At 42.0% G+C, this 27,808-nt stretch overlaps 2 protein-coding genes across 19 annotated transcripts in view; both read left to right on the plus strand.

Moving 5' to 3' along the window:
• Positions 1–27,808, plus strand: part of LOC102119042 (zinc finger protein with KRAB and SCAN domains 7) — a 60,132-nt gene that overhangs the window by 11,962 nt on the left and 20,362 nt on the right. For 5 of the 12 annotated variants that reach the window (XM_005546844.4, XM_074031885.1, XM_045386398.2 and 2 more), the window contains 3 exons: positions 365–435; positions 738–864; positions 2,334–4,570. In XM_005546844.4, the coding sequence (XP_005546901.4) occupies positions 365–435; positions 738–864; positions 2,334–3,787 (1,652 nt within the window). In that variant the 3' untranslated portion in view covers positions 3,788–4,570. Of the gene's footprint in view, positions 1–364; positions 436–737; positions 865–2,333; positions 4,571–14,053; positions 14,163–18,643; positions 18,788–21,762; positions 27,382–27,808 lie in introns of those variants that run through there. The other 7 variants (XM_074031887.1, XM_045386399.2, XM_074031886.1 and 4 more) reach the window with 5 other exon arrangements.
• Positions 12,812–24,191, plus strand: ZNF660 (zinc finger protein 660). 7 transcript variants are annotated; one of them, XM_065540479.2, is made up of 5 exons: positions 13,152–13,368; positions 13,696–13,755; positions 14,054–14,162; positions 18,644–18,787; positions 21,763–23,616. In XM_065540479.2, exon 5 carries the CDS (start codon positions 21,934–21,936, stop codon positions 22,927–22,929), a length of 996 nt encoding a protein of 331 aa, XP_065396551.1. In that variant the 5' UTR covers positions 13,152–13,368; positions 13,696–13,755; positions 14,054–14,162; positions 18,644–18,787; positions 21,763–21,933; the 3' UTR covers positions 22,930–23,616. The 7 variants fall into 7 exon arrangements, with proteins under 7 accessions (XP_073887998.1, XP_045242338.1, XP_065396555.1 ...); XM_074031897.1 differs by lacking the exons at positions 13,152–13,368; positions 18,644–18,787 and adding an exon at positions 12,812–12,953 and having other exon boundaries at positions 21,763–24,191; XM_045386403.3 differs by lacking the exons at positions 13,152–13,368; positions 13,696–13,755 and adding an exon at positions 12,812–12,953.

A 27,808-nucleotide genomic window follows, 5' to 3' on the forward strand; every position in this document is an offset into this window, starting at 1 on the left:
TGAGAGGGCAGGAGCAGGAAGAGGAACCAGGGCATGAGGAACCACAACTGTGAGGGGAAAATCAGGGCTGGCTGGTGCTAGGGAAGCCATGGGAGAGAGAGTGTGGCCAGAATAGCTTCCTTGAAAAAGGTTGATGAGAGTGAGGGCTTGGAGGAACACCCAGTTCTCAGCTTGATACGGGACCTTGTACTGTGCCCTCCAGGGAAAATTCACAGCACTCTTGGGATAATGCCTTATGGAAGAGGTTAAGAGTCAGTGTGTGTGGAGGTGCCTGGGTTCTCTTGAATCCACTTATTGGGAATATAGATCTTATGGGAGCCGGAAGCAGGGCTTGTCCCACTCATAGCTTTCTTTCCTCCCTCAGCTCAATGTGCTTCTCCAGTTCCTACCCTTCCTCAAGTGGTGAACTCAGGACTTCGGATGGTCAGGCCCCAGGTGAGCTTGGTTCTTTGTGTTTTTACCACATCCCCATTAGTCTGGTCCAGGAATGGCTAGAGGTCTCACCCCCAGGACTCTGCCCCATCTAAGACTGTTCCTGTGGCTCTCCTGCCTCATTGCTTCCCCTGGAGGTAATGGACTCTATCTTGCGCTGGACTTGTCCTTTTGGGGTGTCATCTCAGCTCCTCTCTCCCATGCTTTTGCCCACGAAGACCCCATACCCTGTGCCCTCTGTACCCCTGATGACTCTGCCCCTCAGGCTGTGAATGTTCCTGAGCAATTGAAGCTTGTCATTCCAGGATACCGTGGCGTATGAGGACCTTTCTGTGGGCTATACTCAGAAGAAATGGAAATGTCCCGCACTCAGTCAGAGAGCCCTGCAGTGGAACATCATGCCGGAAAATGACCGTAGCATGGCCTCCTTGGGTAATGATTCTGTTTCCTAGTCACTTAAGAGTCTGCATGCTGCACATTCTCTTTTCTATATTCCTTGTCTCTTTAAACTTTTTACTATGAAAATTTCCAAACATAGATAAACTAGAGTGAATAATATAGGGACCCTGTTTGCATTCATCACTGAGATTCAACAATGATCAGCATTCTCTTCACCTCATTATGAATTGATATAGTGTGATTTAGGTAGGGCTTCTTAGTTGTAAGGAATAGAGAGCCACTCAAGTTATTGTTAAATAAGGAGCTGTGAGTCATAGGCTTAAAGGAATGAGAACCTGGAAGAAACAGATCAGCTAGACCAGACTGTGGAAAGCAGGGCCTTGACCCTGGGAGCCTGAACAGCAAAAGCAAATGCATGTTGATGCCCATGTTCCGGTGTGAATGTAATGCAGCTGCTCGCAGTGTATCTGTTTTCTCTCTGCTTGTCCTCCTCCTGCTGCCCATTTTCTTCGCTGTGAATCTTTTGTCCTTTTCATGGCTCTTTTCTAATTGTACTTTCTGTTCTTTTATACTTGTTGCTTGCTGTATCTCTCAATGGCTTGGCTTCTCTCTGTGCACCACTTCAGCTTCCACTGCTACTCATAAGTACCTTAATTTTGCCCTACCTCCAGTTCCAAATTTCCTCAGAGATGGACTTCCATTGCTATAGCCATTACCCATCATCTCATTTGGGCAGAGCTTTGGCCCAGGCCACAGCAGAGGCTGAAGCCTAACCTACAGATAAGCTGCCATTGAGTCTAGTACCTGGTGCCGGTCCAATCACCTGTGGCCCATCATGGGATGCTCAGGGTCACTTGGCACAAAGCGTGGTTGCCTAAGCATCCCTCTCTGCAAACACTGGGGCAGAGCAGTTTCCTGAAAGGGCTTCTTGGAAAGGCAGATCCTGTGGTTGATGAGTTTATCATATAAGATCTGTTCTTTTTGTACACTTTTCTTATCATACCTCCATAATAGAAATTTCCAGTCAATTCACTCTCATTTTTTTTCCTGTCTCTTTCTTACGTTTGGCTTGAGGTATTTGCCAGCCTCCTCTCTCCCAACATGTTTTCTGATAACAATGGAACCATGCAATGTTATGGTTGGAAGGGATCTTAGAGTTCATCACTTTACTAAGGCGACACAGCACGAGAGTAACTTCTGTAAGATCACAGCATGCTTTGCAATCCAGTTTTTTTGCTTTCCAATGACCCTTCTGACTTGGTTGTGCTGGCTTAGTATCTTTTTTCCACCCATCTTCACTGACCATCTTCCTCTTTCTTGTTTTTCTATCCCTAGGGAAAAAATGAGCTATTAATATTTCCCATTTTTCTCTTGTTCTCAATGTGTCATCTCATTTCTTAACCATAATGTGACTTTTTTTCAGGTACGTTAGCTGTTAATGATTCTGTTTCTTAAACAGGATAAGAAATGGGTAAAAGTTGTTGTCTTCTTTCTTTTGGCAGCAGGTGAGAACATGATGAAGGGTTCAGAGTTGACTCCAAAGCAGGAAATTTTTAAAGGATCAGAGTCATCTAACAAGACATCAGGGGGACTCTTTGGGATGGTTCCTGGGGGAGCAGAGACTGGAGATGTTTGTGAAGATACTTCCAAAGAGTTAGAAGCACAAACCTCAGATGAAGAAGGGAGCAAGCTAGAAAATGCTTTCTTGGAAATAACAGATGAAGATAAGAAAAAATCCACAAAAGACAGATATGACAAATATAAGGAAGTTGGGGAACATCCACATCTGTCTTCCAGTCCTGCTGAACATGAAGGAGTTTTAAAGGGACAGAAATCCTATCGATGTGATGAATGTGGCAAAACTTTCAATCGGAGTTCTCACCTTATTGGCCATCAGAGAATCCACACTGGAGAGAAACCCTATGAGTGTAATGAGTGTGGGAAGACCTTCAGGCAAACCTCCCAGCTCATTGTTCATCTCAGAACCCACACAGGGGAAAAACCCTATGAATGCAGTGAGTGTGGAAAGGCGTATAGGCACAGCTCCCATCTCATTCAACATCAGAGACTCCATAATGGGGAGAAACCCTATAAATGTAATGAATGTGCAAAAGCCTTTACTCAGAGTTCCCGACTCATTGACCACCAGAGAACCCATACTGGGGAGAAACCTTATGAATGCAATGAGTGTGGAGAGGCATTCATTCGAAGTAAAAGTCTTGTTCGACATCAGGTCCTGCACACTGGTAAGAAACCTTACAAATGTAATGAGTGTGGGAGAGCTTTCTGTTCCAATAGAAATCTCATTGACCATCAGAGAACCCACACTGGAGAGAAGCCTTATGAGTGTAGTGAATGTGGCAAAGCCTTCAGTCGGAGTAAATGTCTTATTCGACATCAGAGCCTCCACACTGGCGAAAAGCCGTACAAATGTAGTGAATGTGGGAAAGCCTTCAATCAGAACTCGCAACTCGTTGAGCATGAGCGAATTCATACTGGAGAAAAACCTTTTGAATGTAGCGAGTGTGGTAAGGCATTCGGTCTGAGTAAATGTCTTATTCGGCACCAGAGACTTCACACTGGTGAAAAGCCCTATAAATGCAATGAGTGTGGAAAATCCTTCAATCAAAACTCACATCTTATTATACACCAGAGAATTCACACTGGTGAGAAACCCTATGAATGTCATGAGTGTGGGAAGGTCTTCAGTTATAGCTCCAGCCTTATGGTACATCAGAGAACCCATACTGGGGAAAAACCCTATAAATGCAATGATTGTGGGAAAGCTTTTAGTGACAGCTCACAGCTTATTGTGCACCAGAGAGTCCACACTGGAGAGAAACCTTATGAATGTAGTGAATGTGGGAAAGCCTTTAGTCAGCGTTCCACTTTTAATCACCACCAGCGAACTCACACTGGAGAGAAGCCCTCAGGTCTGGCTTGGTCAGTTTCTTAAGGTATGATTCTCTGAGACAGAGAGCAAGGACCTTTGAGTTAAGCTTTCTTTATAAGAAGGATGCTCTTACTGGTTTCCCAGAGCCAATAGTCACAGTGGACCATTTGCTACTTGCTTTGCCTTGGATCACTAAGGTGGGAGAGGAGGAGTAACTTATTTCAGTTCTTACCCATTATTAGGAAGGTAAGGACTACACATATCATTTAATTGTAGATTTCCTTTTTTTCTTTACTTTTAAATTTTAACTTTTAAAATCTATTTCATTTCTTAGTTAAGCATCTCATAATCAGACTCCGCACTTTTCAAAGACAGAGATAATATCTTCTCTATTCTATTTTACTTCCTACATTTCACCATTTATACAAAGTCATTCAACAAGGTTGATTCATGCCTTTCTGCTTCTTGGCTATGGCCCTCCCCATCTACTCTTTAAACTTTAATCTATAGCCTTTCATCAATTTCATTCCCTATCTAGAAAACATTTTATTCTGTTTGCTAATCTTTGTCCCTCACAATTTTTGAAATCCGTCTCATCTCTGAAATAGTTTCTTCTTCCAGTACTTTTTTATTTTTCTTCAACTTCTCTTGATTTGACCTCAGTGCTTTGAATTCACTGGTGCTACAATATGTAACTGTTGTTAAATTGCCTTGTAAATTTTGCACATCTGTATACTTCTATACCAACTTATTGTAGGCTCTTTGAGGTCAGGTAGGTATTTCTTTCCCATATAGATAGTATTTTGTACATACCAGTTGTTAAATAAATAATTTTTAAAATCTCAACTGTCACATTGAATTATCCTTAAAGTTTGCACGATCTTTCTCCCCTCCCCAGCTGGACCAGCTGATTGTAAAGATGGAAGTCCATCTCATCATAGAATATCACATACCTAGATCTTACTGATATCTTTTGCATATACTCCTCGAAGTCTTACTACTGTTACTTCATCCTCAAAATGCAAATGGATTTGTGTGTGTGTGTGTGTGTATGTATGTGAAAGAGAGAGAGAGTGTGTGTGTGTGTGAATGTGTGTGTATCTAGGGATTGGGTTGGGCAATCATATCCCACTGATATGGACTTTCCCTCCGTGCTGAGTCTAGTTCTGAATTTGCTAACTGTTCACTGCTTCCTAAATCAACAGATTAAGAACTGTGTCAAAATTTACTGCACAGAAGACTTGACTTTCATAGCAGTGGTATAGATTATTGAAAATCCAGCTAGCCACATTCCCTGATGCTTGGAATTCACTATGACTAGACTTGTGGCAAGATAATAGATTCACAGTAATCTGTTTTCCTTATCAACTAGTCCTATCTACCATCTTAGTTTAAAGATGAGAGCTGTACCTTTAATTATCATAATTGTCTTCTGGACCATCTTTCATTCCCCGAAGACATAAGAAAAGAAATCTCAGAAGATTTTCTCTTCTTCTGCCATCACATGTCAGTTCATGAGCTTGAACAACTTTTCCCTTCCACCCTTGCAATATGTCCCAGATCTGGGGGACCTTTCTCTCTGGTGTCCAGCCCCTTCTCTTTCCATCCCCTAAACTTAACAGGTTTACAGGATCCACAGTGTGACAGAGTAGAGGAGGAGGCTAGAGGAACCATGTGAGTTATATAATCTGGAAGGGAGATTTTTTGAGGTGTGGTGTATGTTTTAACAAAGAAGAAAGAGTGGAGTTGAGGCATAAGAAAATAAGATTAGATGTGATTCTAGGGCGATATCTCAGGCAAGTTTAGAAAGAATAGGAGTCCTGAAAACATTGAACCCAGGACAGAACTGAAAATTTGCCACTTATGAATATATATTTTAGATTTGTTTTCAATGATATGTTTAGTATGTGTTTCCATTTTCCTTTAGAAGATATGCAGATAGGACTTTTTCATTGTTTTAGTTTGGAAGCTCCCAGATCCCAGGGACAAGCCCAACCCTATATGAGAACATAGGTCCAGCCCTCCACCCTGAGCTGGACATTTCTGGTTAAGTCTTCAATAGAATGATCCTGCTTATTGGATGTTGCAGTTTTACCTTCTGGTTCTTGTCTGCTCATCGCCTACCACACTAACACTTTAGAGGTTGGGAACCTGCACTATTCATAACTAAGGTGGGAATAGTAGGGAAAAAAAAGAGTAGATATAGGGAATACTACACCAATGTGGTGTAGTTGTCATTAAACATTGCCTTGACATCCTTAAGAGCCTCAGACTTTTGGATGGAGGAAAATTGGCTGCATTTGAAAGCCATACCTCAATTTACATTGGTTATTGCTAGTATAAACTTTAATTTTAAAAATTTTAATCTGGATGGTTATGTTGCTGAGTTATTTTTAGTTTTAATTATTTTTGGTTTCATTTTCTAGGTATATAATAAATTAATGGCTCCTTTAGCTATAAATTTTCTTTTTTTTTCTTGGAGACAGGGTCTCACTTCCTTGCCCAGGCTGGAATACAGTGCTGTGATCATGGCTCACTGCAGCCTCAATTTTCCAGGCTCTGGTGATTCTCCCACTTCAGCCTCCCAAGCAGCTGGGACTACAGGCACATGCCACCATGCCCAGCTAATCTTTTGGTATTTTTTGTAGAGATGAGTTTTCACCATGTTGCCCAGGCTGGTCTCAAACTCCTGGGCTCAAGTGATCTGCCTGTCTTGGCCTACCAAAGTGCTAAGATTACAGGTATGAGCTGGCCTTATTTTCATTCTTATGCCACTTATGTTGTGCATTAGCAAGAACTTCCAGAAATGTTGAGAAGTAGATAACAGGTCTTCTATGTCTTGTTCTTAAATCCCAGGAGGGATGTTTTTAGTATTTCACATTTTCATTTGCAGTCATTTTTGGAGATTGATAAATATTCTGTTGCATTTAGGAAGTTTCCTTCTAATCTTATTTCTAGAGGAAGCAGGGTAATATAGTGGTTAACAACACAGGTTTGGGCTGGGCACGGTGGCATGTGCCTGTAATCCCAGCACTTTGGGAGGCTGAGGCGGGCAGATCACTTGAGGTCAGGAGTTCGAGACCAGCCTGGCCAACATGGCAAAACCCTGTCTGTATTAAAAATACAAAAATTAGCTGGGTGTTGTGGTAGGCACCTGTAATCCCAGCTACTTGGGAGGCTGAGGGAGGAGAATTGCTTGAACCTGGGAGGCGGAGACTGCAGTAAGCCAAGATCGTACCATTGTACTCTAGCCTGGGTGACAAGAGCAAGACTTCATCTCAAAAGAAAAAAATAAAACCATGTGTTTGTGCCCAGCAACCTAGGTTCAAATTCTGGATCCAGTCAGGTGTGGTGGTTCACACCTGTAATCCCAGTGCTTTGGGAGGTGAAGGCAGGAGGATCACTTGAGGTCAGGAGTTTGAAACCAGCCTGGGCAACATGTCAAGACCCTGTCCCTAAATAAATAAAAAAATATTAGTTGGGTGTATTGGTGCATGCCTTTAGTCCTAGCTACTCAGGAGGCTGAGGCAGGAGTATTGCCCGAGCCTGGGAGGTCATGGCTCCAGTGAGCTATCATTGCACCACTGCAATCCAGCCTAGGCAATAGAGTGAGACCCTGTCTTAAAAAAAAATCTGCATGTCCACCACTTTTTTAGGTGTGTAACTGTGGGAAAATCACCTAGCTTCCTTGTGTCTCAGCTCTTCCATCTATAAAGTGGAGCTACTTCATAGGGTTGCAAGGATTAAATTAGTATGTAAGGTACTTAAAACAGTGCTTGACACCTAGTATATACTGTAATAAATATTATATTAAAGTTTTATTAGGAATAGTTGCTAAGTTCTATCAAGTTATAAAAATCTAAAAGTTCCCAAATAATTGAATTTTCTTGTATTCCTGGGATAAATCTTTATTTATTTATTTATTTATTTATTTATTTATTTAGAGACAGAGTTTCGCTCTTGTTGCCCAGGCTGGAGTGCAATGGCACGATCTCGGCTCACTGCAACCTCCGCCTCCAAGGTTCAAGCGATTCTCCTGCCTCAGCCTCCTGAGTAGCTGGGATTACAGGCATGTGCCATCATGCCAGGCTAGTTTTGTATTTTTAGTAGAGACAGGGTTTCTCCATGTTGGTCAGGCTGGTCTCGAATTCCCAACCTCAGGTGATCCAACCACCTCAGCCTCACAAAGTGCTGGGATTACCAGCGTGAGCCACTGCGCCTAGCCTTTTTTTTTTTTTTTTTTTTTTTTTAAGTTCAGAAGTAGATTCAATGTGCCAATGTTTTGCTGGCTGTGCAAAATGAATTTGGAAGTTTTTTTTCTTTTATTACTCTGGAAGAGTGTGTGTAATATAGCAGTTATTCCTTGAAGGCTAGCTAGAAATGACACATCATATATACATACGCTTTTTTACTGGTGTTTGGATGTGTCAGGGTAGAGGGACTTATTCTAGCATCCTTGCAGGTTTTTTCAATGGTTTTGTTCTTCAGGTTTTCTACTGTGTAAATTTTTCTAATATATATCTGGAAATCATATTTACTATTCTGTCAAACATTGGCATAAAGTTACACCTAGTATTCTGTAAGATTATTTTCCTCTGTTCTGTATATGTAATTAGACCTCCTTTTCCATATATAGTCATTCCTCCGTATCCACAGGGAATTGGTTCCAGGATGCCCCTACCTCGGATATTGAAGCCCTCAGATGCTCCCTTACAGTCAGCCCTCCATATCCTCAGAATATGTGGATGCAGAACCCACAAATACAGGGGGCCAACTGTGTAATGTTTTACATTTTGGTTTCCTTTCAGTTTTGTTTGTTTGTTTGTTTACTTTCAGGATTACTGAAGGCAGTGCATTTTGTTTCTCTTTTTGAATTTCATTTTTCTTGAATATTTTTTTCATATGTTCTTTTACTGCCTTAAGTTGCCGAGGCTTTGCATTGCCTTCACATGCATTTGCTTTTTCCTCATTAGTGAATGATGAATGCAGTCCTAATATTTGTCTGCAAATAGGGAAAGTGGATTTCCTTTTATATTCCAAGTAGGTGCTGTTAAAACTGTCCCTTTAGATCTGAAGCTAGAAGGCTAGTTGTAAATTTACGTAACTGTGCACTTCAGCAGTAGAAAAGCAGCTTCACATTTTGCTAAGCTGGTTGAAAATTTTTCACTCAGGGCCAGCATTTATATCTAGCTTTCTTTTTGGCTCAGCCTCCAGGCTAGTTATCCAGCGGAGCCTCCTTCCAAGTTCTCTGTCTCATTGGAAATAGCTTGGTTGTGAAAGAACTGAATGTGGAAAACCCTTCAGTCACAAGTCATTACTCCACATTGGAAACAAAATCTTTTTTTTTTTTTTTTTTTAAGTGACAGGGTCTCACTCTCACCCAGACTGGAGTGCAGTGGTGTGATCATGGCTTATTGCAACCTCAACTTCCTAGGTTCAAGGGATCTTTGCACCTCAGCCTCCTGAGTAGTTAGGACTACAGGCGCATATCACCACACCTGGCTAATTTTTAAAATTTTTTATAGAGACAGGAGTCTTACTATGTTGCCTAGACTAGACTTGAACCCCTGGCCTTAAGCAACCCTCCTGCTTTGGTCTCCCAAAGTGCTGGGATTACAGGTGTGAGCCACCATGCCCAGCCCAGATAACCTATTCTTAAGATATGTGAAAAACCATTCAGTTGTAGCAAACATCATATACAAGAGACTTTGACATCAGATAAATCATATGGGTTAGAGAAATTTTTGGTTTTTAGAGGTCAAGAAATCATTCATCATGAGCTTCCATATTTTGCACATATTTCTGAAAAATATTCCTGAAGTGGAAAAGTTTTGTTATACAACGCATAGTTTCTGGTACATGAGGGAACCCACGAAAAAGGGTATCAGTAAACAGTGTTACAGAACTTCCAATTTAATATATATATTTTTTAGTCAAACAGAATTCAAACCCAGGAGACAGTTTAGGTGGTCACACATGGTAAAGGTGCTAGGAGTGGTATACTTACTCACTTATCTCTTAAACATGCAATGAAAATATTCTACAGCCAAACCTTTGTCATAAACTCCAGCCCTGGTCATTCAGCTTCTGAATCCAGTAGGAAAGGTCAAGAGATGGTGGATGTTAACAAGTGATTGAGTACTGTCCCATGTTCGGAGACAGTTCTGTCAAGGTGTTGACCTTTTTCTGGAGTACTACAAAGCAAGCATTCCTGAAAACCTCTAGGGGTTAGGGACAGATTGTGAATTTGTCCATTGTGAATATGCACATGGTGGCACTATAAAAAAATTGAAAGTAAATCCCCTATCCCTAACATCAGGTCATGTTCTGCCCTGATGGGGACCAGTAGAATTTGCCACAGTTGGGTACAGGAAGGTGTTATAATTACAGCTGGCTCAAGAAACACCTAGTGGTGCTAGTACTTGATCCAGGATAGGACATTTTAGATTTATTATTCACCAAACCATAACAGTCCTCCACTAATATATGCACAGGGTCACTTTACCCAGGTGGATGCCAAGTAGGGTGAGTTGCAGACTCCCTTTTAAGGCATGTGAGTGCTTTACGTGAAAACACAATAGGAGAGCAACGTATGATGGCCCACCTTTCTGGCCTATGGGTATTTCTGAAATTATACCTGGTTAAGAATTGTCAACTGACTAAAATCACAATGTTTTTTCCCCTTAAATGGCACAGTCCACAAACTTAAAAAGGCCTGATCAGCTAGATGTTTATTTCATTTACCCAAATGAGTTAGAATTTCTTTGGCAGATAGATGTCATAATAAAGATGGAAATTGCTGAGTATTTAGGCAATTATGACACACAAAAAATACCCTGATTTCTGAACAGTGACATTATACTTGACTGAATGAATAGATTTTTGTAGGAAAAAGTATGCTTGTGGATAAGAGCAATAGAAGCTGGATACAGGCAGGCTGGAATCTATTTTTAACATATATTCTAGTGACCCTTATGTTCTCTAAAATTTGAGAATGACTGGACTAGAATTTTGGGAGTAATCATTCCTCTCTAGGACCAGATGTGGGGTTAGCAGCTTGAATCAGAATGAATGGTCCCACCCACCCAAAGAGTAGGTGAAAGGGAAGAATAAGTAAGTTAAAGATCAGAGTTCCCTTAATGTACATGAATATTCTTGTGTGTGTGCACATGCATGCGTGTGTGTGTGTGTGTGTATGACTGAGTTTTGTTCTTGTCACCCAGGCTGGAGTACAATGGCGCGATCTTGGCTTACTTCAATCTCCGGCTCCTGAGTTGAAGTGATTCTCCTGCCTCAGGCTCCCGAGTAGCTGGGATTACAGGCACCTGCCACCAGGCCCAGCTAATTTTTGTATTTTTTAGTAGAGACAAGGTTTCACCATGTTGGCCAGGCTAGTCTCGAACTCCTGACTTCAGGTGATACACCTGCCTTGGCCTCCCAAAGCGGTGGGATTACAGGCGTGAGTCACCACACCCAGCCTATTCTTTTTAAGTTTCTTGATGTAGTGGCAATAGTCTTGTGCTCTTCAGCACAGTGTCCTGAGTTCTACATCCCAAAATAACTGAGGGTGTGAACTTGTGGAGGACTTATGTCCGAATCTCTTTTTCAATCTCTATACAATGTGGCGGAGTTGTGCCACCTACATGAGCCAATGGAGAAGAAAGCTCCTGGTATACTTTAAGTATTCAACAATATTAAATATTAAATATTTGTCAATTGATGAAGTACCTCAAAAGCTTGATTCTCAGACTCCTTCTTAGATAAATCATTCCCTAGATTGTCTCATCCTGTCCTGACAACTTCCAAATTTACATCTTTAGCTGTGATCTCTTCACGGAACTCCAGACTCCTATTCCAACTGCTTGTTTGGCATTTCCTCTTGGATGTTTAATTGGCATCTTTACCTTAACACATCCAAAACAAAACTACTAATCCCTCTCCCTAAACCTGTTCCTTTCAAGCTACTGCATTTCTAAAAGACCATCCCATACTAGTTGCTCAGATCAATAACCATGGAGTAATCAGTAACGAACATTCAATTTATTAGCAAATCATGCAGGCCATGCCTTCAAAATATATGCAGAACCATTTCTCCCTACCTCCATCACTTCTAAGCCTGTCCAAGCCACTATCATTCCTCATCTGGAATATTGTAATGGCCTCTTAATTTCCCTGCTTCTACTCTTACCCACCTTCAGACCGTTCTCAACAGGACAGCCATGCAAACTAAAAATATAAGTCAAAGAGCAAAACTCATGCAAGGTTTATGTTAGAATGGCTAAGGACAGACAGCAAAGAATTCACAGAATTTATAGTAACAGGCTTCTTGGCTTCTTTCATGTCTCATAGCTTACACGTCTTTGAATATGTGGTAAGGGGAAAAAAGTTAGATCATGTCATTCCTCTGCCCCCAAGCCCTCCAACTGTTATGCAGAGCAAATCCAAAGCCCTTATCATAGTCTACAAGGTCCTAATGTGCACCTCTCCACCCGACCCCTGATTAAAGAATTTGCTTCTAATAGCCCACTATGGGAATACTCTTTCCGCAGATAGCCACATGCTTCAATGGCCCACTTCTGTCTCTGCCCTCCCTGTCATCTATAAAATAGTCCCACTACAATCTCCCTCTCTCCCCTTACTACTACGTTCTGCATATTTATTTATCATTGTCTCCCTTGACTTGAATGTAAACCCAATGGGGCAGAGAGTTCATTTTCTTCACTACAGTATCCGCAGCGCCTGAACAGTGAGTGACATAGTAGGCACCCAAAACATCTTTTCATATGCTGCCAATAAACCACAGCTGATCCTGGCTTTGAGGCTGAATTACCCAGATCTGTGGAAGGAAAGATGACCTCTCTGCTCAGCAACCGGAGCTGGGGGTGTAACTTCAGGGAGTCTCAGCCTGGCCACCCAGTTGCTCGGTCTCTTTCCGCCCTAAGCAAGCACCCTGCCCAGCTTCCACCCTTTCCAGGGCCCTCCTCACATTGGCTGAAGTCGCCAAGCCCTTTCATCCAATGATAGGGCAAAGCCCGGAAGGGAGGCAGGGCCAGAACGCCGGCCGACCGCGCGGGGCTGCTGAGGGGCGGGGGGACTCCAACCCGCGGGCACAGAGATGTGGAAACCTCATGAAGCCTAGAAGGGCCGGAGGGAGAGGCTGGGAGTTAGCTAGGAGTTGCTGACGCAGTTCCTTCTGCGCTTTGTTCAAGATGTGGGTCTGGCGCTTTCGGTGAGGGGTGCTCTACAGCCTGACGTGGGGGGTCGGGCCGGGTTCTGGGAGCGTGTGGGAGACGCAGGCCGGGAGGCCAGGGCTCCTCTGCGGCTGCCCACTTCTGAGATGGGCGCGGCAGCCAAAGGGTTGTTGTGGGCCTCCCCCTTCTCTCGTTCACTGCTGCCCCTTTGTCTCGAGTCTAGTCTCCGACTCCTCGTAGCTGCTCGCTTGGACCAGGCTGGCGGTGATGACAGCACTGTGTCGTCCCCGCTCCTAAGCAGTGGGCCGTCCGGGTAACAGCGGTCGAGTCCTGCCTAGGCTCTCAGAGGACTCCAGAGCCCCTGAGTATTTGACTCACATCACCAGTCCAATATCCCTTCCGTTACCAGTGAGGAACCTGGGGCCCAGAGAGGAGAACGGAGTCTTGCCCAAGGTTACTCATTCATTCATTCATTCATTCAACAAATATTTATTGAGCACTAACCTAGTAGTGTGCTAGGTCCTGGAGTTATGGTTGTGTACGGGGCAGAACTAAATTCTGGTAGGGGAGAAATGGAACAAGCTTGAAGGGTTAGAAGCAGGGTCTGGGGATCTGGAGGGGGAAACACAAAACATATTTGAGGCTTAGTAATCCTAAGAAATGGGTAAACAGAAAAAAAGAAACATTCTTTTTGTAGTGCTCTTTCAAAGCCTTGTTTCTTTCTGTCTTCCTAAAGACACTTGACTCAGCAAAGTTCTCCCTCTCATCCCCCTTGTGCAGACTTTCTGTGGAAAGCTGGATTGCAAAGAAGTTCTCCACTGCACTGTATTTTGCAGTTAGGTGAGAATACGGAAGCTTTTAGATATCAATGGAGTGGGTGAAAAGGGGAGGCTGTGGTGTGATGGAATTAGGATTTCCTGGAGACACAGAAGGCTTTTTAATCACTCACTAGCTATAGGACCCTGGGCAAGTCGTTCAATCCCTGGGAACTTCATTCCCTCATCTTTACACTGGAAATGATCCTTCTTACTGCCCACAGTTCTATAGGAAGGGAAGTTACCCAAAGATGGGACACTGCCCTGAGTATCCACTTGGAGTTCAGGTCTCAGAGAACTCAGTCATTTATATCTGTTTACAGTGACTCAAGACCCTCTTAGGAACTTCTTCACTGAACTCAAGGAGGAGATCAGGCAAGATCTGTGCTGGGCAGATTCTTTGGATTGAGGCTGCTGTGCACAGGAATATGGGTGAGTCATTCCATTCTCTCCTGGGCAGGTGAGACCTAGATTGTGAAGTTGGTCTGGGCACAGGAATCCTGCTTGTGGGCACCAGGGTTGAAAGGAAGCTTTTCTCAGTGGTTATTTGTCAAATAGGAGAAAGGCACTGAAGTGGGCAGGGGGCCTCTGGACCTTGAGGAGTAGAGTTTTGTTTGAGATGGGAATAAGGGTGATGTAGTAGAACTCAAAATTGGATGTCATGGGACTTGGATTTGAGTCCCAGTTTTCCTCTAATTTCCAAGTTTTCCTTCCGTGCATTTGGATGTAAGACTGGATAGATTGGGAGGTGCCTTCCAGCTCTGACATACTGAGAGTCTCTGAATAGTGGGACCAGGTCAGTCTCTTAGGGAATTTAGTCCCTGGGATGGCTCTGTTGAGACAGAATTACCAAGAATGCAAACACACCATTATGGTGTTTCCCAATAATATGAAGCACAACAAGGACAAACACGTAGAGGAGGGATGGCAGTAGTGATGTGCGGATTTGGCTCTCAGCATCCCTAGGTGCACTCCAGGTGTTAGATAGAATCTTAAACGTGTTTAATTTACCATTTCAAATCAAACAACGCTGACTGAGCCCTCTTTGTGTCAGACACTGTGTAGTAGCTACAGGCAAATCTCATGGGATCTGCTGTCTGAGAGCGTAGAGCTTAATGTATGCGTGTGAGGAAGGACACAGACATACACACAAACAATTCCAGTATAAGGCAAACTCTATATTATAGATTTGTTGTGGCATTTTTTTGGAATACAGAAATTTTTATGTGTCAGATATATCAGCTTTTTCACATGGTGTTAGCTTTTGTTTTATGCTTGAGGCTTAGGCCTTTCCCTGAGATCAAGTAGTCCCTTGATATTTTCTTCTAATTCTTTTTTTTCTTTCAATGTTTACATTTCACTTATCCATCCCTTGAATTCATTTTCAGGTATTCCCTCTTATTCCTTACTCCATTGCACCTAATCAATAACCAAGGACCATGTAACCATTGCTTAGAGGGACTTGAACAGGCAGATGATGCTGGTGAATTAAAGGAAAACAGCCTCCAAGTAAAGCCTCTCTCTCTCTCTCTCTCTCTCTTTCTCTCTCTCTCTCTCTCAGTAGGACTCTACCCTTTATGTATTTGTCACAGCCTGAAATGGATGGTGGTCCTAGGATTAGAAAACTTACCTACCAGTCTCAGAGATTTGTGGGTTAGAGATCTGCAGGGCCTTATCAGTCCTCATACATTCACTGGCTATCTGAGATTTTGCTTTTCTGTACAACTGTACAGATACCCCTAGTGTCCTACTAGCCCATGACCTCATGTTTCCTTCCAAACTTCCCCAGCCAAGACCCTACTTCCTTAGTACCTAGGAATTCTTCCAGGATTTCTGAGGGAATTTCCTATTCAATCAGGCAGAAGGGAGCAAACGGGTTTCTTTTTGATCAAACTCTCCTCATTTGGCCCTCTTTGATCTCCTGTCTGGTCCTGCTTCCTCCTCAGCTCCGCCATCACCACCCTGGGCTTTCTCACAATGCATTACTGTGCATTTCTCTTTCTCCCTACCTGCCCCTTTGTGTTAGATTGTTCTTATGTTGCTATAAAGAAATACTAGCCGGGTGGGTGGCTCACGCCTGCAACCCCAGCACTTTGGGAGGCCGAGGCGGGCAGATCACCTGAGGTTGGGAGTTCGAGACCAGCCTGACCAACGTGAAGAAACCCTGTCTCTACTAAAAATACAAAAAATTAGCTGGGCGTGGTGGCGCATGCCTGTAATCCCAGCTACTTAGGAGGAGAATCACTTGAACCCAGGAGGCAGAGGTTGCGGTGAGCCAAGATCATACCATTGCACTCTAGCCTGGGCAACAAGAGCAAAACTTCTTCCCAGAAAAAAAAAGAAAAAGAAAAAAGAAAAAAAAGAAATACCTGTGACTGGGTAAATTGTAAAGAAAAGAGTTTAAACTGATTCATGGTTCTGCAGGCTGTACAGGAAGCATGGTGCCAGCATCTGTTCAGTTTCTGGGGAGGCCTCAGGAAGCTTTTACGCATAGTGGAGAGTGAAATGGGAGGAGGCAGAGCACAGTGAGAGTAGGAGCAAGAGCAAGGCAGAGGGATACCACACACTTTTAAACAACATGATCTCACGAGAACTCACTCACTATCACAAGGGCAGAAACAAGAGGATGGCAATAAGCCATTCATGAGAAATCTACCCCCATGATCCAGTCACCTCCCAACAGGCCCCACCTCCAACATAGAAGATTACATTTCAATGTGAGATTTGGAGGGAACATCTAAATGATATCACTCTTCTAACCCAAATCCCTTTCTCAGTAAGATTATCTGTTTTTTATTTTTTAAATGTATTTATTTATTTTGAGGCAAGGTCTTACTGTCTGCCAGGCTGGAGTGTGGTGGCGTGATCATGGCTCACTGCAGCCTCAACCTCCCTCAGCCTCCCAAGTAGCTGGGACCACAGGCATGTGCCACCACACCTGGCTCACTTTTTAAAATTTTTTTACCCAGGCTGATCAAACACCTGGGCTCAGGCAGACCTCCCACCTCACCCTACCAGAGTGCTGGGATTATAGAAGTGAGCCACTGTGCCCAGCCCTCAGTAAGTTTATACATTTTCATGACTTCCTCTGTCCTTTCTGTCTTATCATTCTCAAATTTGCCTTCGTGATATATTCCTCTTCCCCTTGTCTAAAATGTTTCTGTGTGTCCCTATCTTGCTTAGTGACGCTACCATTCTTGGTATTCAGACATGGATCTGATAACCTTGGATTGTTTCCTTCAGTCCATCCTCTGTATTCAAAGGATATATGGATGTGTGCGTTATACATGTGGATGCGTTCCTGAAAATAGCTAGACTTCATTGTTCTCTGTTCTCTCATCTTGGATTAGGATCTTGCTATCTTCTTCATTTGTTCATTCATTCAAAAACATGTATTGGGTACCTACAACGTGCCAGACCCTCCAGTGTTCACTCGTACTGCATTCCTAGTGTTGTCTCCTAATTCATTTCCCTTCCTTTTTTCTTTTTAACCCCCTCTAATCCATCTGGGCTAATCTTCCTAAAGAGTTCTTTTGCTAATTTCACTTTTGGGTAGGGTAATGCAAAATTTATTGTCCAAACGGGGATACTTTTGTGAGTTAAGGGGGCCACTATTAAATATGCAGGGATAGTAGGCCTAAACTAGCACTATTCTGGGAAAACCAGGATGTATGATTGCCCTACTTGACATCTCTTGGATTCTTTACTTTCTATTTCCCTCAATTTACTCCCCATGGGTTATCCCAGCTGCCTGTCTCCTCTGTTTTCCATTTCATTAAGCTGAGAGAAACGTGAATATTCTGGGAGGTGGTAGGAGAGGAACTGTGGGAACTAGGGGAAGTACATGGTAATGCTTGAAAAACTATATTGTTAAGTGAGAAAAAGAAGGAAAATAACAAGAGTGGAAAATAGCAAGGTAGAAAAAAAGAATATAGAATGGAGAAAGAAAATTAAGGATAGATTTCACTCTTCTGTTTAGAACCGGTTTCCCTTTGACCATCAGTTTATATCCATATTTTTCATCTTGTAATTTCAGTATTCTGGTTGGAACCACTTCAGGCAGCTTGATTCTTTCTTATTTTGTTCATTCCAACAACAAGTGTTGAGCACTTACCATGTGCCTGGGACTATTGTAGTGCTAGGAATACAGGGTAAGCAGGGTGGACAAAATCCCTGCCTACATGAAGCTTATATAATATTATGATCTCCCATTTATTTTCATGTATATCAACTCTGTGCCTTTTTATTTTTATTTATTTATTTTGAGAAAACACTGCTTATTCTCCAGGGCTCAGCCTAAATTCTGCCTTTTTAAAATGCTTTTCTCCATCATTCCATGCCTTGGTAATTGCTCCCTCCCTCCCCTAGTCCCCTTCATCTCCTGCTTGCGTAAATTGTAAATTTGAATTTGCTCTCTTATTGTTTTGCCATACTACTCCATTGTAAGCTCTTTAAAGGGAGTATGATATTTCATGCTTGTATTAGTCTGTTTGGGTTACCATAACAAAATGCCATAAACCGAGTGGCTTAAACAACAAAAACTTATTTTCTCACGGTTCTGGAGCCTAGAAGTGTGAGATCCACGTGCCTCGTCATTTCGGTTTCTGGTAGAGGGCTCTCATTCTGGCTTGTAGCTGGCCATCTTTTTGCTATGTATTCTCATGGCCTTTGTGTGCATGTGTGTGGAGAGAGGGAGAGCATGTGAGAGAGCTTTTTTGTGTTTCTTTTTATAAACTCACTAATTTTGATGGATCAGGGCCCACCCTTATGACCTCATGTAACCTTAATTATCTCCTTAGAGGCCCCGTCTCCAAATACAGTCACATTGGGGATTAGAGCTTTAACATGCAAATGTTAGGGGGACACAAACATTCAGTCCGTAACAATGCTTCTTTAAATTTTCCCTGTGTTAGACCCAGAACAGGGATATATACAGAGTAAGGTGCTCATTAGTTATGAGTTTAAGAAATGTATGAAGAAAAGAGAAGTTCCAGAGAAGATTAGAAATTGAAAAGAAATTCAGAAAAAACTATCAACTTTCTCACAGAACTTTGAAGGTGAGTTCACTTGTTCTCCTGCTCTGCATTGCAGTCCCCTGGCTTTGCACTGTTTTCTCCACTTGCTTCATCCTTTATGATTAGGAGAAGTAGCAGCAGCTGAATGTGGGTGAGCCCAGGATCCTGGCAAGAATCCACCCTGCCTCACCATTCTCTCGTCCTATCCCTCATATCTTGGGCATGGGTTTGTGTGTATATGCCTGTGAATAGAATCCGTGGCCACCTGCACTTCTGAGATGTGAACTTGAATATGTGCAGTTATCTTTTTGCCGATCTCGAGTACCACCATTTGCTATTTCCCTTCTCCAGAAAGTGTGACTCCATTTATCAGAAATCTATGGGACAATGAGAATTGGTCAAACTTTTTTTTTTTTTTTGAGACAAAGTCTTGCTCTTTTACCTAAGCTGAAGTGCAGTGGCATAATCAGGGCTTACTGCAGCCTGGACCTCCTGGGCTCAAGCAATCCTCCCACCTCAGCCCCCTGAGTAACTGAGACTACAGGTGCACACCACCATGCCTAACTAATTTTTAAATTTTTTGTAGAGATGTAGTCTCCCTGTCTTACCCTGGCTGGTCTCAAACTTTTGAGCCCAAGCAATTCTCCCATCTCAGCCTTGCAAAGTACTGGGATTACAGATGTGTGCCACCGTGCTCAGCCCATCAAACTTTTTTGAATAGCAACAAGCAATACTGCACAACAGTTGCACTCCTTCTGACCCAATTAACTCATTTGTAGAACTTTTGTCCTAGGAACATATTTTAATAGGAAGGAAATTTTGTGTGTATAAAGAGATTACGATAGCATTATTGATAGTAGTTAACTTCGAGGAACAACAGAAATGTCCAACACTAGCAAAATGGAAGGAAATTACAAGGAATTCACTGATCATATGAAGATTAAATAGCAATGTGGAAAAATATGCATAAAAATTAAGTGAAGGCTGGGCGCAGTGGCTCACGCCTGTAATCCCAGCACTTTGGGAGGCCAAGGCAGGCGGATCACCTGAGGTCAGGAGTTCAAGACCAGCCTGGCCAACATGGCAAAACCCCATTTCTACTTGAAAAATACAAAAACTAGCCAGGTGCGGTGGCAGATGCCTGTAATCCCAGCTACTCAGGAGGCTGAGGTAGGGAGAATTGCTTGAACCCAGGAAGTGGAGGTTGTAGTGAGCTGAGATTGCACCACTGTACTCTAGCCTGGGTGACAGAGCGAGACTCCGTCTCAAAAAAAAAAAAAAAAAAAAAAAAAGTGAGGCAGTGATTAGGGAGATGTTGATCAAAGGATACAAAACTTCTATTAGGAGGAATAATTTCAGGAAATCTATTGTATAACATGGTTAATTATAGTTAATATCAACATATTTAGACTTGAAAAGTGCTAAGAAAGATTTTAAATGTTCTTACCACAAAAAAATAATAAGTATGTGAAGTAATGCATATGTTAATTAGCTTGATTTACCTGTTCCATGTGTAAACATTTATCAAAACATGTTGTGTGCCATAAATATATATATACTTTTTTATCAACTAAAAAATAAATGAACTACAAGAAGTAGGATGCGAAATAATATCTACCATATATTTAATTGTCTGACAATATACATATGGGCAAGTCTATAAAGGACCATAGTAAGGAAAATTAGTCATGTGTTAGTATCATGTAGTTATCTTTTTGCTTTATTTTACATCCCAACTCCCTCTAAGGTCTGCCATGGTTACCTGTATGTCCAGAGTTTCACATCAAACCAGTTGGGAAATCCCTGCTTATTCTGATGTTTGGTTTCATGTATTGGCATCTCTTGGTTATGCTGCCCCTACTCTGATGCTTTTGCCATCCTTAAATACTTTACTATTATGCCATGCAAGGTCCTATCAGAGTTTCGTCTACCATGCTTTAACTAACCTTCTTTCCCAATTTAGACTCTCAGATTCACCCCTTAAGTAGTCTCTGTCAGAGTGACAGCATGGTGAAAAGCAGACAGACTAAACTTGCATATAAAACTGGATCCAGCTACAGGCCAGCCCCTGTGAAGTAGGCTGTGATGTGACTAGGCTTAATATTGGAAGAATTGTGTCACCACTTAACAAGATAGGGCTTACATGCAAGGATGTAAACTGGGATCTAGTACCTGGACCTTGAGCAAAAGGTAAGTAAGTACAACCTACTTACAACCTAAGACAGAATCCTAGTTGCTATTCTATAAAACCATTTTGAGCACCTTTTACATACTAACTACAGTATCACTAGTACTAGGGGAATAGGTTAGCAAGAACCAAAAGCCAAACTGATCTAAAGTTCAGTCATCTTTCAGTTCACTTTTTCTAGGGCCAGATTATAGTTGAGCCTGCCATTAGGAGTTAGATGGCTCTGAGCTGGGCGCAGTGGCTCACGCCTGTAATCCCAGCACTTCGGGAGGCTGAGGCAGGTGGATTGCCTGAGGTCAGGAGTTCAAGACAGCCTGGCCAACATAGTGAAACCGCATCTCTACTAAAAATACAAAAAATTACCTGGGCGTGGTGGCGGGCGCCTGTAATCCCAGCTACTAGGGAGGCTGAGGCAGGAGAATGGCTTTAACCTGGGAAGCGGAGGTTGCAGTGAGCCGAGATCGGGCCATTGCACTCTAGCCGGGGGCAACAAGAGCAAAACTCCATCTCAAAAGAAAAAAAAAAAAAGGGAGCTAGATGGCTCCAATTCAGGGAGTAGAAGATGAGGCAGGAAGGAACTAGGGTGGATTTTATACGATTCATTGCTTATTCTGATCCTGGACCTGTTGGGCTCCCCTCAGCCCTGGCTTTCCATAAGCCTTTACATTGGCTTCTATGTTTAACTTCATTTTTGTCATCTTTTTGATCTGTTCCCCTGCCCTTGAACACTTAACCCTTCCATATGCCTACCACATCTGGTCCGTGGATAGTTCTCCTTCCTCTGGTACAGAGAATAGGTGACATGTACAATTTCTGTTTCTCCTGTCAGATGGTGAAACTGGGACTGAGGCGGAGTTAATTCCAAAGCATCATTCCTGAAAAGTACATACTTTCAAGAGAATTCCACAGAGACGTTGCCCAGGAAGTCAAAATTTAGAAGGCTCCTCTGAAGGGAAAGAGAAGACTAGAGAGGACACTGGTATGTTCCAAGCAGGAGAAAATGAGGAGAAAAACAAGAAATTTCAAACATAAGACAGTTAAAGACAATAAAGTACTCACAGAAGGGAGTGACCAAGAATCTGAAAAAGACAATAGTCAGTGCTATGACCCTGCAACAAACAAGAGAGTTCAGGCTGAAAAGAGACAGTATGTATGTACTGAGTGTGGGAAAGCCTTTAGTCAGAGTGCAAACCTCACTGTACATGAGCGAATCCACACGGGAGAGAAACCCTATAAGTGTAAGGAGTGTGGAAAAGCCTTCAGCCATAGCTCTAACCTTGTTGTTCATCGGAGAATCCACACTGGACTGAAGCCCTATACATGCAGTGAATGTGGGAAATCTTTCAGTGGAAAGTCACATCTTATTCGGCACCAGGGAATCCACAGTGGGGAGAAAACGTATGAATGTAAAGAGTGTGGGAAAGCCTTTAGTCGGAGTTCGGGCCTTATATCACATCACAGAGTTCACACTGGAGAGAAGCCCTATACTTGCATTGAGTGTGGGAAAGCCTTTAGCCGTAGTTCAAACCTTACTCAACATCGGCAAATGCACAGAGGAAAAAAAGTTTACAAATGTAAGGAGTGTGGGAAAACATGTGGTTCAAATACAAAGATTATGGACCATCAGAGAATTCACACTGGGGAGAAGCCTTATGAATGTGATGAGTGTGGAAAAGCTTTCATCTTAAGGAAAACCCTTAATGAACACCAGAGACTTCATCGTAGAGAGAAACCTTACAAATGTAATGAGTGTGGGAAGGCTTTTACTTCTAATCGAAACCTTGTTGATCATCAGAGAGTTCACACTGGAGAGAAACCCTATAAATGTAACGAATGTGGGAAAACCTTCAGGCAGACTTCTCAAGTTATTCTACACTTGAGAACCCACACTAAGGAGAAACCCTATAAATGTAGTGAGTGTGGGAAAGCCTATCGGTATAGCTCACAGCTTATTCAACACCAGAGAAAACATAGTGAGGAGAAAGAAACCTTGTAGGTAACAAATATTGTGGGTAGTAGGGCTGACTGCTGCTTTTCTAAAAAGTGGTTCTTTAGTATCAACTTTTTAAGTCTACTTCTAAGAATCATACAGGGAAAATAATTAGAAGTAGGCAAAGATTAATGAAAGGGATGTTCATGGCAGCATCATATATGACTGAAAGAAGAAAACCAGATTTTCAGCATTACAGGGTTGAAATGAATGATGAGCTATCCATGTGATGGTTCTGCAGCCATTATAAACATTTTTAAAGACAATTTAATGCCATGGAGAAATGATTTGGATAAGATGGAAGATAAAACAATGACATACAATCCAAAATTTAAAAAAATATTTATGCATAGGAAAAATTGGGAAGGAAGTAAACCAAAATGTTAACAGTGATCATCTCTGGGTGATAGGATTATAGGTGACTTCTATTTTCTTCTGTATACTTTTCTATGCTTTCTAGATTTTCTACATGAGAATATACTAATTTTATATTCAAGAAAAAAAGCACAGTATTTTTTAAATGCAATGAAGACATGCTCATTTTCACTCAGCAGTGTTATGAAAGGCACATAGTATATAGAGCCCGAAGCCCTGGGATTACGCCCTGACATTGGCATTTAGCAGCAGTGGAACCGCAAGCAAGTCCCTTCCTTTTAGAGCATGTTTCCTGTTTAGTAAAATCATAAACACCAATCCTTTGTCTTTTTTAGTTGTAAGACAAGCTGACTTTAGAGTTGTCAACAAAATATATAACAACACTGTTAGGTTAAAAGAACACAGCAAAAGTTCACTGAACCCTCCTTTCCCACAGTTGTGGAAGGATCTGCAGATGACGGAAAACAACCTAGGCTTCATCTTTTCAATATATGTCTAGACAACCAGAAAAAACTGAAATTGAAACAATTGTAGACTCAAAAACATTAGATACATATAAAACTAGTGGGAGACTCTGTCTTCACATGGTATAGAGAGTTGAAAGGCTGAAAGAACAAACTTTGGGGTTGGAGAGATCCATGTTCTAACCCCAGTTCTGCCATGAACTAGCTTATCAGTTTTGGACAAGTCACTTAACTGCTCTGAGCCTCAGACCTGTGTGTAAAAAAGGAATAATTACCTACCTTACAAGGTTGTTGTAAGGATTAAGTGAGTAATGCATGAAATATATGGTAAGCCAGACAGATGGTAAATGATAAAATCTTAAGTATAGGACATTGGAGCAGTGTTTCTAAACACTTTAGGGAGAGTGATTAAAGAGAATTTTTGTGTAAGGTAGTACTTGGGATATTTTCAGATGTAATGAACGGAATACCAAGTACTAGCAGCCTAGACCTTAAGAACATTGATTGATTGCTTAAGGGGAAATCTAGAGGTAAGCAGTGCTATGTTTGGTTTGGCAACTCAGCACTTCATCAAACTTCTCTCTTAACTCCATAATTTTCAGCATATTGATTTTCATTTTTTCATAACCTCATGATGGCAAGACAGTGGCCACAACTGCATCTTGCCTTCACACAACTCCATCAAATTGGGAAGTGGAAAAGGAGCTGAGGCTTTCTCATCTGGTTTCTTCCTTCTGTCACTGAGAAAAATCACCCTGAAGAAGGGAGGGAGGGGTGTTGAGCAATCAGTACAACAGATGTTTTCTATCTTCATCTGCCTTTCTTTATGACCAGCCCTCCTTGAAGGTCTCAGCCTATCTTCCACCAATATTTAAAACATTTTAAATGCTTAGCTCAAAGTCAATCTGGAATACTTAGAATCTCCCTATTTTTAACCCAGCCATTCCTCTGGGTATACAGTGAATCCCTAAGCCCACTGCTGTCTGTCTTATGCACATAGTGAATTATTGTTTGGGGAATTTTTGATAATACATTATTTAGTCCTCCCACTACAATACAAGAAAATTGAGTGTCAGTGAAGTTAGGTGACTGGCCACTAAGTTGTCAGAGCCAGGATTTGAGCTCAGATCTGACTTTGAAATTCATGCTTTCTTCATTATACCAAAGTGCCTCTGCCCACCATGGTGGTTCTGTAATGCGAGTGGGAGACCAGTTGGCATTTTCCCGGGTAGCTGCCTCTATGAAAGGTGATTGTATCTAACAATTATTTGACCATGGTTTTATAGGGAAGATGCTATCAGTATTCTGTGAATGAGATTTATGGCCTATCTCTGTACCTCGTAATTTACTTTTAAGGCATATATATTTCTTTTTGCTGTTACTGGAAAGAAAGAAGTGAAGGGTGAAGGTCGTATATTTGTATGAAAAAAAATTACTTACTTTGTCCTATTTTGATAGGATAGTGGTTTGCACATAATTTGTGATATAATAGTCCTTTGTGTGGTCATTGCAAGCAGGGTTTGGAGGGCCTGGGACAGATTTGCAGCATTCATGGGACAAACTTGGTATATCATTCCTGAGCAGAATTGTTGATGCTTTATATATTGCTGAGCAGATATTCTCTGACCAAAACATTTTTTCATCACCAGGTCATAGTGCCTAAAACTTTCTTTAGATAGGCTTTCTTTTTTGTCTTAGAAGACTTTATGATCTTCAACAGTATATATCTTCAAGGAAGGATATGATGCCATCTCATACCTAGAGATCTTTATATTTCTTGCCCCAGGCAAGTGAGGATTATAGTCCCTTGAGGAGGCCATCACCCATCTTCTAGGCTAATACCTGCCTTGAGCTGTGGGAATAAACATTTGACAACAGGTCCCTGCATCCTTTCAGATAAACATTCTGCTATAATTTGAACTGATCACTCACCTTTCTCTAGGAGTCTCCCAGGGCTACCAACTTTTACCTCAGTCAGAGTTTAGGCATGCAGCTCTTACCATCCTTTCAAGCCCTTTCATAATACCCTCTGGAAACCAGGAACTGTCTCTTTGAATGTGTTTTTTTGTTTGTTTGTTCGTTTGTTTTGAGACAGAATCTCGCACTGTCGCCCATGCTGGAGTGCAGTGGTGCGATCTTAGCTCTCAGCTCACTGCAACCTCCGGCTCCCAGGTTCAAGCAATTCTCCTGCCTCAGCCTCCCGAGTAGCTGAGATTACAGGCACCTGCCACCACGCCTGGCTAATTTTGTATTTTTAGTAGAGATAGGGTTTCACCGTGTTGGCCAGGCTGATCTTGAACTCCTGACCTCAGGAGATCTGCCTTCCTCAGCCTCCCAAAGTGCTGGGATTACAGGCGTGAACCACCGCGTCTGGCTTTATTTATTTATTTATTTATTTATTTATTTATTTATGAGATTGAGTTTTGCTCTTGTCGCCCAGGCCGGAGTGCAATGGCACGATCTTGGCTCACTGCAACCTCTGCCTCCTGGGTTCAAGCGATTCTCCTGCCTCAGCCTCCCGAGTAGCTGGGATTACATGTGCCTGCCACCACACCTGGCTAATTTTTTGTATTTTTAGTAGATACGGGGTTTCACCATGTTGGTCAGGCTGGTCTTGAATGAATGTGTTTTCTTCACATTCTTGTTCCAATGGAAACCTGGCTGTTCCCCAAGGGCAGTCCTTAGTCTGCATTCCTCAGTTGCTAGTTTATGTGTCTCTCAAGTCATGTACCTCTCTGTACTGCCATTTCTTCTCTCTTCATCAGAAACTTAGCTCTAATCAGTCCTGGTTGCATACACCTGTAGTCCTAGGTACTCAGGAGGCTGAGGTGGGAGGATCACTTGAGCCCAGGAGTTCATTGTTACAGTGAGCTATGATCACGACTCTGCACTGCAGCCTAGGCCACGGAGCAAGACTCTGTCTCAAAAACAGAACAAAGCAAAACAAAAAACCCACAAAAACCCAACCCAGTGCTTTTGAAATACACATCACTAAACTACTGTGTATTGCTCATTCTTGTTATTTGGTTTCTTGTCTACTCACATTTATTCACTTATGATTTTAGTACCCTGAATATCCTGAGGAATATAAAGAGGCAATAATTTTAGCCACAGACATCCTGGTTATATAGAATTGCTCCTGTGTAGAATCAAAATATATATGCTCTTTTTAGTTGAGAGGAAAATACAAAAATCTCATTTTATATAGCCTTGATTAGAGGGCAATATGTAAGACAAAGAATTCTGCTTAGAGAGGAAAGTGTCGCCCTGTACTTAGAAATCTTTTTTCATAGATGGTATGTCCTGTGTTAGGTCTTACTTGGAAGAAAATTGAAGTAAAAAACAGCTTTAAGTAGCTGAGTAATTAGGATTAATTAGTAGCTGTTGAATCTAAATCCCTTAAGACTAAATTTCATTGCGGCTCTGTACCCTCAGCAAGACTTCCTTTCTTGATTGTTTTTCCCTTTAATATAAAATTTAAAAGATGCCCATATTGCAGGTTGTTTTTAGTCACTAGACTGTCTTTAATAGCCTCTGATGTTACAAAACTGGAGTCATGAAATTGTTTTCACAGGAAATAGTGATAATTCCTTCAATAAACATCTGCTATTCTTATAAATATCACTCATTTTTTTTTCTTTTTGCTTACTTTCTTTGTTCAGAGTGGGAAAAAAATAGTTCAATCTGCTTTTCTTTAAGTAGCTATATTAGGGTTCTTTCTCCAGAAGGATGGAATAAATAGGATGTATGTATATATAAAAGGAATTTTACTAGGGAGAATTGGCTTAAGGCAAAGTCCCACCATAGACCATCTGCAAGCTGCAAAAGAGAGAAGCTGGTAGTGTGGCTCAGTCCCAGTCTGAAAGCCTCAAAACCAAGGAAACTAAAGTGCAGCCTCAGTCTGAGGCCAGAGGCCCTAGAACCTCTAGGAGGCTGCTGGTGCAAGTCCCAGAGTCCAAAGACCAAAGAACCTAGAATGTCTAAAGGCAGGAAGAGAGGAAGCAAAGCCCTTGGCATGGGAAGAGACAGGAGACCCAGCAAGCTTC

This window comes from Macaca fascicularis, chromosome 2 (genome assembly GCF_037993035.2).
Source record: "Macaca fascicularis isolate 582-1 chromosome 2, T2T-MFA8v1.1".
NCBI classification, from domain to species: domain Eukaryota; kingdom Metazoa; phylum Chordata; class Mammalia; order Primates; family Cercopithecidae; genus Macaca; species Macaca fascicularis.